Raw genomic sequence first — 12,653 nt, 5'->3', positions numbered from 1 at the left:
CCGACAAACTGGGCATGGGCGTAATATGCCGTGCGCGCCCTAATGAGAACATGAAAGGAGTCTTCCGGTGAGCATCATGGGGAAATTTGCAAGATGGCAGCACTGTGTATGAAGACCTGGTGCCCAGCAGCATAAAAAAAAAAAAGCATGTAGGACCGGTGGCTTAGGGGACTTAGGAGACGCTAACAGATGCTGAAGTCCGCAAGGGAAAAAAGTAACAGAGCCACTTTAATGAACAGCCCTTCTTGAGATAATTTGGGATAATCTGTAACTAAATTTTGTAACAGTGGTGCAGATCTGATTGTTACTAACCAAGCATACATCCCTTGGCAAACATGCTTTCTCATTTTGACTGCAGTAGCTTTTGTCTGGAACATTTATTGGTCAGTATCTCACAATTTACACAGACAGTACTGTACAAAATGTGGTTACCTTACTGCATGGTGCAATCCAGTAAACAACGGACAGAAATGGCAATCCTATTGCAACTCCTAGGACAACCAGAAACTTGACTGCAGTGGTCTGTTGCCGTAATCCTGACAAGTTTTCATACCATATTGAAAGAAGCTGTTGTTGACAATTTGGATGAGCTACAAACTGAGAAAAGAGAACGACAGAATAGTTAGTTGTATGAATAAATTCCAGGCTTAAATATGCCTGGCCATAGCCGTTAATTATCATGTATTGGTATTTTTTGTTGAGTTTAAAAGCCTGATCAATGACCAATACGTTCTTCTAAATCGATCCAAATTCACCATGACAATTCTTTCAGATTGGTGTTACCGTGAGGTTCTGAATGTAACATGTACTTGTTACATCTTCTAAACTGTTGACCAACTTTTCAACGTTGTAATTTCAGAGTATTTGGGAAATAATTTTTATGGCCTGATATTTGGATCCCTCTTACCATAATGCCCATGGAATGATGGATCATTGGACAGAAGGTGTGTGTGATTCTAAAGTATACAAAAGGACACGGAACACCTTGATTTAATGTGAAGAATTGGAGTGCAAGGACTCAATTCAACCAGTTAATACATAATAACATACAAATGATCCAGAAGTCCTTAAATTGTTATTGTTTTTCAAAAAATACTAATGACAAACTAGGATCACTTATTGATGAGCCCTGTCCAGAATCACATACATTGCCTTTGCAGGGTTCTATAACAAGGGATTAGGTCACTTTATAATAAGTGCTGAACGCATGTAATTTTGACTAGATCTCAGATTAGTATTTTGAACAATAACCATCTGTCATAACACTGCAATTCAGTTCACTTCTGGTTACCTTAAAAAGGTCCAAGCTATTTAAGGATGATAATTATAGAATTTTAAGTTATTTCCACTGCTTCTAAATTGTGCCAAAATTGCAAGATGATTTTTGAAATCTGCAGAGTTTGCAATCTCTCAGAGGAAATGCAGAGAAATTATCTTATCTAAAGACTGCATCAAGGTAACAAACTGTCCTGTTTGCCTGGAGCCCGAAGGGTGGAAAATGCAATTTAATGCACAACTAACTTTTTACATTACACTTGTGCGAGTGTTTGTTTTTATAGACATGTAATACTGACTTTTATTGTGTTTGGTGTGCTATGATTTTTTTTTTCTTTCTGTCCATTTTAGGAAAGGTAATTAAACTGAGAATTCTGTAAACACTTTTCTTCTCTATCTTTTACATTTGATAAGCTAAGCATTTTGTTTTATACTAATTTGTCCCAAGCAGTTTTGTATATAATCATTTTGAGGCTGAGCGCATGCTGTGCCCCAGTACGGATATATTTTGTTTTTATCTGGAACTTTTACCACTGAATAAAACATTGGATATCAAATAGAAATTGTGTTAAGCTTTTTTGTGATGCTCTTTCTTTTAACTTTATATTAATAATTCAGCAAATTACATTACACTCCAGCCAGGGTAGGACAAAGACGAAAAACAGAATTTAAAAAAAATATATATATTCTTCTCTCTATGCTTTTTCTATGTTGAGTGACAATTATTTCTTACCCTATAATGTCATAAAAACCCTATAGAGCTTCCCTGGTCCCCCATTGCACCCGTAAATGTAGAAAAATATAACCTTCTAGTTTGCTGGTGCTGACTCGGCCTTGACCTGCCTCCTTGGCTGACATCATCAGTGATGATCTCAACCAAATACAATGCTCTCATAGGGAGCATTGGGTTGACTGAGCTTGTCAATTCTGATGATCTCAGCCAAGGAGGTGGACCGGGGTGGCAGAACCAAATGCCCCCCTAGCCAATCAGCATCTCTACCTAGAATCAGTGCATCTCTATGAGGAAAGTTCAGTGTTTCCATGCAGAGGGTGGAAACACTGAATGTCAGTTCTGCACACTGTGCAGCACTGCCCCAGGAAGCACCTCTAGTAGCCATCTGAGGAGGTACCACTGGAGGTATCCCTAAACTGGAATGTAAAAACTACCTTTTTTTTCCTGAGAAAACAGTGTTTATTGTACTGCAAAATGCCTGCAGGGAATGACCATACTCACAAGACCAGTGACTATAGTGTCCCTTTAAGTGATGTTTCCAGTTTAATGCAGCATAGGTGTACTTTGTTTTTAACAGCAATTTTCTCAGTCAATTCTTAATTTTGTTTTCTTAACTGAGAGGCTTTTTATTTTATTTTTATTTTTCATCTGGAATTTGTAAGTATTTTTTTTATTCTTTATTGATTCCTAAACATGTAAGTGTTAAATACCAGCATCTCTGCTAAGTGATTGTTCTATGTGCAGTGGTTAGGTGAAATTTCACTAATTATTGAAAGGTAAAGTAAAACGAAGTGAAATAAGTCAAATGAAAGAACAATCCTGTCCTGTTCTTCATATTTTTAAGAGTTTTTGAATGTGATAGGAGCCCTTTAAGATTTGACAATTTTCTTTTTCCTACCTTTTTTACTTCATATTTAATAGCCAGCTTTAATCGACACAGGCTAGGCCGCCCATTTGCTTCCACATTGCCGTGATTAGTATCGATATCGCCATTTAAAATTGCTTCAACTTCCTCTGTGTTTCTGCACAAATCGAGAAGTCCAACAACAAAGTCCTTGCATTGCATTGACAACTTTTTGTAGTCATTCTAGAAAACAAGTAAAACACATTGCATCAAACAACGATATTCAAATCTATGCACTATAAGCACTATAACTGCCAAAACTCACTCTGAAGTGATTATGGTGTAAGAAGACTTTGGGAACTGTCTCCTTCTTTGGATAGTGCCATACCATTTTTGAGAGATTGGAGAAAAAGGACTCTATCGGTGCCACAGCCACAGCTAGTATGGAAGTGTATCTCTGCATTATATTAGGGCTCCAATGACAGGATGAGTGTTTAAAATTTCTTTAAAATTAGATCTGTTTAGCACGGAATATATTCAGCTATAGTGGATTTGAGATATAGGACATCACTTGCAATAAAGAAAATTAACAATGGGCAGTTCACCCAAACACATTAACTCAGGGAATCTCTCGAAGAATTCGGCTACATAAACTCTACACATTTCAGCAAAATCACAAAAACAACACTATAATCAATAGCATCTTAAAGTTGTATTAAAAATGCACCGACACTCATCAGATTTTGCAAACGTAACCTTTTTTGCTTTTGTAACCTTTTTTGCTTTTGTTCTTTATTTTTCGGTTTATGATAATTATAGCCATAGCTGCAGCCCAAGAGTAGAGGTAGTTTAAGTTCAGGGCTTCATTTTGCATGTCTGTTTGTATTTATCGGGCCTTGGTTTAATAAGCTTTCCAAGTGATTTAATACTACCAACTGAAGCAGACATGCAGAACCCAACTCTTTGGAGCTTACCCTAAATACTGCCTACTTTCTCCATGTATGAAGCCCAAAAAAAAAAAAAAATTACTTGTGACAAGCATAGGAAATAAAAGCAAGACTTACAGGCTCGAAATAACGACAGCAGATAGGAAAATTAGCGATCTTCTACGAATGACCCTGCAACAGCAGCCAACCAAAATGGCATCCGCGGGGGCTGCCTCTGGTACTTCTTCAGAGGACAGAGAGGGGGAATGCACTTACACATCTACAAGTCAGGGGAGATCCCATGAAGAGCCCCAAGTGGCCTGGGAGCAGATAGCAAGGAAAACATTTAAAACCTCTTGAGGGAGTTGAAGGCCCTATCTAGCCTTATGCCTATTCCACGCATGCTTAAACTCCTTCAATGTGTTAACTTTTACCACTTCAGCTGGAAGGCTATTCCATGCATCCACTACCCAGTGAAAATTGAAGAGAAAAGAAAAATATCCAAATTATTTATCTAGAAACATTCCCACAGGCATTCATGGTGATGGTATTGGATCATTTTGAAATCTTATTAAATTGAGGCCTTTGTTTGCTAACTTGCTGACGGTGAAGGAGACATATCTGCAGATTTGCATCCCCTACATTGAGATATTGTTTTACTAAAATTATTGACAGCGAAACAATGTGTAGATTTTAGATTTGCAGCCAGTATACAATCTAACAAAAAACGATGACACCATGGATCCAATGTATTACAATAAAGTTTACTCAATTATTAATTGAATTGCAAATGTGGGCAACCACCAAGCAGTTTTGCCCAGTTCCCGGTTTGTGTTTTATTGTAACTGTTTTAATTACTCCATTAATTATGGTTTCACTGCGCCTTACTCTGAGTGTTTTATTGAAACGGTTACTCCAAGCATCATGACCACTGCTGTGTTTTGAAGTGGTTGTGGTGCAAGTATATTTAATGTTGCTGCCAGAGGTGTACCTCCAGCTCTGGCTGAATCATTAGAAAGCAGGGAACACGTGTTCTGAGCTGACTAATGTCATTTATGCGCATATTCTTTGCACAGACTTTCATTGGTTGGCTCAGAACACTAAGTGGACGCTCTCAGCCAATGTATGACTGGCTTTGTAGAAGCCGGATGCAACCGTGCTGAAATTAGCGGAAGTTTAGCAATCAATGGAAACCAGGAAAGAGATTGACTATTGCGAAACGGTGCCAGGGTATTACTAGCAGTATAACCACAACAAAGGGTTGTAGTGGTTTAGATGATTGGAGTAACACTTTAAAGTACTACATTGTTGCAGAGACTAAATACTTTAAAGGAATATTGATTCTGCTACATGGTGGTGGTGGTCTTATCCACTGATAGGCTATCGGTTGGCCCCTAGCCTTCAACACCATGATTGGAGCACTGCTGAAGTGCTCCCTGTATAGTCATAGTCCACGGCACTAGCCTGTCTGAAGCAAAATCCTAAAATTAGGACTGTCCCACCAAAAGCTGTTGGACACCAGGATTTGCAAGTTTACAAATAATCCCTTTCTTGCATTGATTGAAATTTGACCTTTCCTTGTATTACACAAATTATTAGATTATATTACATTTCTGTTCAAGCTTTCTGGCTTTGTAGGAGGAGGAAACGAGATGTTGTCATCTTCAGTTCCCCTTTGTAGATAAATAGATAGTAACAGAATGAATCAATTTATCTGCGGTTTAAAACACAATTCTAAATCAAAGGGCAATGTAAGCGGAGCTTCATCAATTATGTTTTGGTTTTAACAAAGGTTTTTTTACAATGTACACATAATGTTGATAATGAAATGGTTAATGTAAAAAAAAAATTGTAATTGGTTAATGGGACACTATAGGCATCAAAACAATGTCATCTTATTGAAGCAGTTTTAATGTATAGATCACGCCCCTGCAGTCTCACTGCTCAGTTCTCTACAATTTGGGAGTTAAGTCACTTTTTTCTGTTTATGCCGTCAAAGTCACGCATCACCTGGCTGTGACTGACACAGCCTGTGTGAAAAATTGTTTAATTTTCAACCAGATGTTAACTTGCTTTAGAAGTTTATCTCCTGCTCTGTAAATTGAAATTTGATCACACACAGGAGGCTCGTGCAGGGTCTCGAAGTCTATTAACAGAGCAGGAGATAAGAAATTCTGAATTAAACAGAATGTGCAACAAATGAAGTTTAAACATTGGATCTCTCTTTACGGGAAGTGTTTAGGAAGGCTGTGTAAGTCACATGCAGGGAGGTGTGTCTAGGGCTGTATAAACAAAGTCACCTCCCAAATTGACATAAAATATATACCGCAAGAGCATGTTCTATACACAAAAACTGCTACATTTGTTTTGGTGCCTATAGTGTCCCATTAATCACAGATATTCTTTTAGAATGGCCAAGAAATTTTAAGTATGACTATACATGCCTGAAAGCCTTTATTTCTAAATAGTATTTTGTGACTTTACTTTGGAACTTTTTTTCACAACACGGCTTATAGGGACACAGTAGCTCCCCAGAAAATGACACCTTAATGGGTGCTTTGTTCCCCCCCTCCCACACCCCCCTCTACACACACACACAAACACTATTTCAGTCAGACGCGTTAAAGCTGCATGGAGGCCAGTCATTGACCAAACAGGAGTTTGTCGAAGTAAAAAAACAAGCAGTTGGAAAATACATTTTGCAAAGCTCAGAAACTAATTTAGATGGGCAAAATGTGTTAATTTAAACATTCCTGGGAAGAGAGGTGTACAGCACCTGGTAAATAAAGAAAACGTAAATAAATAAAAATGTGCTCATTGGCCATTTCAGTCCAAGAGGTCTATTCTGCTCTGAATCATACTGAACAACTATGGGACATTAGAAAACATGAATGGAAAATCTATACATCAGGGTAACCAGGGTAACTCGAGCATTCATTCTCAAACCAATTGGGCTTCATCCCAGTTGTGGGTGATCAATGGAAATGCGGATCGCGAATCACAAAACAAACAAAATGGACAACGAGTACAACTGTTTTGTTTGATTTGTAATTTGGAGTACCGTCCATGCTGGCATAAAAAAAATAGATGATTGATTGAAAAAAAGATGATGGTTGATTAATTCAAATATCAAATAAGGAGTGATCAATAGGGGAAAACTAAGGAGCAGTAAAAAAATAATAATCTGCATTTATATACTATATATTTTATACATATGTAATATATATATTTTAATTGCTCCTCTTTTTCACTCTGTCGGTTAGTTCTTCTCACTTGATCTGTGCATTCAATGGTGGGAAAATGCTCCTGTTAGTGCACTGCAACATGTATACATTTTATATTTTTATATATAAGTGTTCCTTACCACCCACAGTTCCTTACCACCCACTCATCTCCCCTGTTCAATAGTGTTCTTCCCCCCACTCCCCTGTCCCATAGTGTTCATTACCACCCACTCACCTCCCTTGTCCCATAGTGTTCTTTCCTCTCTCCCTCACCTGTCCCATAGTGTTCTTTACCACCCACCTCCCCTCCCTGTCCCATAGTGTTCTTCCCCCCCTCCCCTGTCCCATAGTGTTCCTTACCACCCCTCCCCCCGTCCCTTAGTGCCCCTCTCTCTCCCCCTCCTGGACCCGGTAAGTCTCCTACCTTTATTGTAGCATGGCTGAGCGGAGCAGTGCGCACTGCGGTACAGGAGATTCAGTCTCCTGTACCTGGCCGAACTGAAAGGAAGTGCTCTCTCAGTGAGCACTTCCTTTCAGTCCGGCCGGGTACAGGAAACAGAAGTTCCTGTACCGCGGTGCGCACACATTCGCTCCATAAGACACACAGACATTTCCCCTCAGTTTTGAGGAGGAAAAAAAGTGCATATTTTAGAGTGAAAAATACTGTATATAATATATTTTCATAAATATATTTATTTGATAATTGGCCGATTTTCACACTTTTTTAATTCTCTGAATCATGTCCCCGAAACATTTGCATGGACGAAATGTGTCCGAAATAAAACCCCACATGGACAAATCTTACATCAGCCAAAAATATTGTTTTCGGACCAACCAGATTCTTTTCTTGTACAGAAGTCTACAAATAACTTTCTGGGAGCTAAACACAGAATAATATCATACTGTAGAGGATCCATTAACCCTCCCTCCCCTCCCCCACCTTACTAAATCTTATCATTCAATCCAACTTAACTGCTGTGTGAATCTCTTTATATACTGCCCTACGTTCATTTATTAAATCCTACCTCTGGAACTAATCGTACATGCGCAAATCACCACTGTATACGCATACACTCCATCCCACCTTGAACTAGTTTTACTTTATGCCACGTACGTTGAAAAGACAATCTTCACATTCCAAGATAATACAAATCTCCTTTATTGGGGAATCAAGGCCTTAATCAATATATGTAATTTTAAATAAAGGTTTGGTGATTTCTTTTCAGAAGAAGTTCCATTGATTTACAATTAATTCCTATACATGTGTACCGACCTCCACACTTGTGCTATATGTATTCTATGCCAATATGTGCTGGTCACTGTAGCACGCTAGGTATAAACAGGGGGGTATTACCACATTAACTATTCAACCTACTGTTTAATTAAACACTTACAACCAGCTTGGTACTGCAGTATATTTTGCCAAGTTCACTGTTGTATTGTCAGGTTCCGTGTATTTAATGTACTGTATCACTTTCAATGCCACATTATTTTCTGTTTGTGTGAATTCAGTCCTTGCACATAACTGATAGTGTAACAATTAATCACCAATGATGCTGACATGCCTACATTCTGTGGTTCTGCTGACGCGTTTTTTCAGGATATACCGTAATTTTGATTTCATCATCCATCACTTTTAAGAATGGTTAGTCAGACCTGTCACTCCACAGGAACGGTCACAGATTATTTTATTACCTGACAATAAATGTAATCTCCCTGCACTGTGTGAGGCAGTTTCTATTCGGTGCGTTCATTAGTGACCAGTCAGAGAACAACGGACATTCAGTAATAATTTGGAAAACAGTCTGTTAACCCCTTGAGTAATAGTGACTATGGCATTCCTTGACAGAATTCTTCTGTATTGAGGTAGATCAGTTAAATCCCATGATTAGCACAAATAAAAATACGTATACAAAATATCTACAGGATATGAGTTAAACCTTTATTTTAAATGCTGCATGCCATGAAGAAATTCAATTTGAAAGGGGGTGCAATTATTAATCTCATAACGATCAAGACGGATAACGATCTCTTTGAGTTTGCAGAGAACGTTAGTTACTTAGAGCGGCACTGTTGGCACCATAACAATTTTATTGAGGTGAAACTGATTAACGTGGTTATGGTGCTTGGAGCTACTGTTGAATGGTTTACAATTTTTTTTTTTTGCAGTGATGCCCGCTGTAGGCTAGCACACCCCATCATGATTTTATACCTCAGAATTTTTGTATGTGTGCTGAGTGTACACACATGCTGCGTTGTGAAAAACAATTTATCAGCACAAACATTGCACTATTAAAGGGACACTATGGGAACCCAATCTCATTAAAGTGGTTTGGGTGCAATGGTCCTGCCCCCTACATTGTTTACATTGCAGTGCTAAGACTGCCTCTTGTGGCTATCTAACAAAAAGTCACCAGTGGTGCTTCCTGAGTTTGACACAGTGAAACAACACTGGATGTTGATTCAATACTTCCCCATGTTGAAGGCCTAATGCGCGCCTGGCGCTCACTGCGCATGTGCATTAGATCCACCTATTGGCTTGCGTCTGCAAGTCAGGCAAGTGACTGAAATGGGTTTTCTAACCCTTTCGTGGGCATAGAGAGGGGTGTGTGGGCAGAGGGACACTTTAGTGTTAGGAACACATCCTAATTCCTTTAAGATAGACTACTACTACTACAAAATACAGTTTTGTGCATGAACAGAAATTAATATCACCAAATGCTCTACACAAAAATAAGGTCATCAAGGGATTAGACATTTTAGATCACAACAGCAGACATGAAAAAAAAAATCAGCCTGGTTATATCGGTTTAAATTTGGAAATCTCTTGTTAATTCTCCATAATTCGTATGCTGCTACTTCTGCCTCACATTAACTGAACTATATTCTCAACTGTGCCCCAATTTGTAATTTTTTTTAATATTATTACTGATTCAGTTAGAATTCATGGGATTGGTATAAATGGATGGGGATAGATCAAATGATAAATACATCACTTTTTTAGTGTTTTTAATTGCTGAATGAAGTAGGGTATTTTTTATGTTTTTATTTTATATTAATAACTTCTTAGCTTGCTTTCGTGTATTTTAATGAAAATGTATGGGTGAAATAAATTGTTTACTAGTTATTTGCTATCTGTGCCTGAAGCAATGAACTAATGTCCCTCGGTTACATTTTTTTTTTTTTTTTTTACGATTCTGATTGAATTTTTCCTTTTTGTGTTACATTAAATGGGAATATCGTATGCTTCTTTATCTACAGGAAAAACATGAAAAATGCAACCTTAGTTTCAAATAAATCAAATATGAGACAGCATTTTTGCTAAACACATCTATGCTTCCCATGTCTACTATGACATTGCCAAATTTAGTGGTTATATTATTGTCAAACTGATCATTTTCAAAAATCGCATGTGATGTTGCAAAGACCTTGGAACAAGCCATTCCAGAACGGAATCTATCTAATAGCGAAGATCAACAACAAGCACATATCTTCTTACCTTGAATTCTTTTTCAATGTTTGCTAACACAGCAAGCTCATTACTGAGCTCTAGAGCAGTCATCACAGGATCCTCACTGGATAAAGAAAGGTATGCAGGGCTTGCAAGTCCTTTGTAAGCATTGATTCTAGATCGCGAATGGCTAAAAGAGTCATGTTTTTGCTTCTCATTACATTCACTACATTTACAAAAGTAATCATGAGGTCGTTCAATCCGAGCTCCTTTCCTGAGAAGTGTGTGCACTATTTCATATTCCTGGCAGTGGGCTGCCAAGATGACTGGTGTAATATCTTGGGAGAACCTAGTCCCATCTTCGTCGTAGGCATAAAAGTCATCGTGTTGGAATTCCGACTGACTGGGGCTTGTTGTAAGACGCTTACCTTCTGCAAAGGAGGGGTGGTTTAATATTGCTTCTACTATCCGTACATATCCTTTACTGATGGCCAAAAGCAAAGCATCACCGACCCGGGCTAAGTTTTCTTTTTTTAGCAACAGTTCTGTTATTTCCAAATGCTCGTTGGCTACTGCTAATTGTAAAGCATTCTGTCCCATATAATCCACACAATTAACATTTAGAGTATGACATTCTTCCATCATTTTCCGGACTACGGGGATATTTCCGTATTCTGCAGCATCCAGAAACCGTTCTTCATCAGGTGAAAGGCTTGTAGATCGGTCGCTGAACATATACGCAGGTCCCCGATTGGCTTGCCTTCTACCCTTTTCTCTAAGTAACGTTTGTCGCCGGTGGCATGATCTATTTTCTGTGCTTCGCCTGTATTAAGAAGTGAAGAATATAGATTTTATTGCAATTCATTTGAAATGTTCTAACATTAATTATCTGACTATTTTGCTTTTGTAGATACATTTATAGACCCACAACCACAAGTAGCTATTTTAAAGACCTTTGCTTCAATTCCATGCAGAGAAATAATAATGCATTCAGTCAATGACTCCTGTAATGGCTGTAACACAGTCTCACTAAGAAAAAAATATTGAAATATTTTTCAAAGGTTCCATTTCTGATACAAATGTAAAATTAATTAATTATTGCCCACATTCTCACCATTCTTTAAATACAGCCCAAATGCTATTGTCAATTTAATCTCTCAGAATTATTAGTGCATAATTCTTTTTCATGATACATAAAATCACTGAATAAGCATTCGTTCCTTGAATAGATTTAAAAAAAAGTCCTTTAAATTAAATCTTAATGTGACTGCCCTTTTTTATTATTTCATAAAAAGGCATATAATCTGCCCAGGATCTAAAAATGATTGACTGAGGTCTAGTTACTAGAAGCAAAATTGCAATAAAAACTGCAAAAACTCAAAACCTAGCTGCAAGATTAAAGCTACTAAGGTCAAATGTGACTACAGATGAATTGGTGATTTTTTTTCCAAATCTGCTAATTAGACCAACATTTTCAATTCACTGCAATTTGGTGTTAGGAATAAACTCCCATAGAGTTCAAACAAAAAAAAGCAACAAAAAAATCTTAGTTATTTTGAAAGGTCTCCAGCATTAACATCTTTCCCAACCTACGTACTTTCCAATACTGGGAGGTATGAAATCGGGACAGGTGCCGGACAGACCCATGGTTGCATACCTGTGATGTTACTTGTATTCCAGACAATTGCCAACAAGTAGGTCCTGATTGGAAAAGGATGTGTCAGACTGGTATGATTGCAAGCCAGATTGACTTATAGCCTCGCTGGTTGTCCCCATCAGGGCAGAACATGCATAGAGCACTGTTGAGGAGTGCTCTCTGAAGTTTCCTAATGTCTCCAGAAGCAGCAGGGAATGCAAGGCTTGGACCATTAAACCAGGATGGTCCTACAAGTATCTTTCAAATATGTTTTCACAAAGTATCAGCAAGTCGAATTCTCACAAGGGTTAATTAAACCTAATAAGTCAATTTGTCTAAAAGCCTGGTTTATCTCTCTGTTAGGGTTCAAATAAAAAGTAGGTGTGCTTGAAAAATGTATCTCTTCAACTATTATATATACAGTAATGATACTACTTCAATACATGAAACATAACTGTGATCATGTACTGTACAATGCTGAAATTTAGTAATTGAAAGAAACCATTGAGATGACAAGCAAGATAACAGACTGAAATATTGCAAAGCACGGTAAGATATAGGTTA

The 12,653-nt window shown here is 37.9% G+C and overlaps 1 protein-coding gene across 1 annotated transcript in view; it reads right to left on the bottom strand.

Moving 5' to 3' along the window:
- Nucleotides 1-12,653, bottom strand: part of TRPC6 (transient receptor potential cation channel subfamily C member 6) — a 180,141-nt gene that overhangs the window by 87,810 nt on the left and 79,678 nt on the right. The window contains exons 2-4 of the mRNA XM_063444937.1: nucleotides 10,502-11,276; nucleotides 2,907-3,095; nucleotides 433-597 (exon numbers count right to left, since the gene is read on the bottom strand). Of these exons, the coding sequence (XP_063301007.1) occupies nucleotides 433-597; nucleotides 2,907-3,095; nucleotides 10,502-11,276 (1,129 nt within the window). The remainder of the gene's footprint in view (nucleotides 1-432; nucleotides 598-2,906; nucleotides 3,096-10,501; nucleotides 11,277-12,653) is intronic.

Source organism: Pelobates fuscus, chromosome 1, assembly GCF_036172605.1.
Source record: "Pelobates fuscus isolate aPelFus1 chromosome 1, aPelFus1.pri, whole genome shotgun sequence".
NCBI classification, from domain to species: domain Eukaryota; kingdom Metazoa; phylum Chordata; class Amphibia; order Anura; family Pelobatidae; genus Pelobates; species Pelobates fuscus.
Note: the sequence above shows the minus strand (reverse complement) of the source record. Positions and strands in the feature narration are given on the sequence as shown.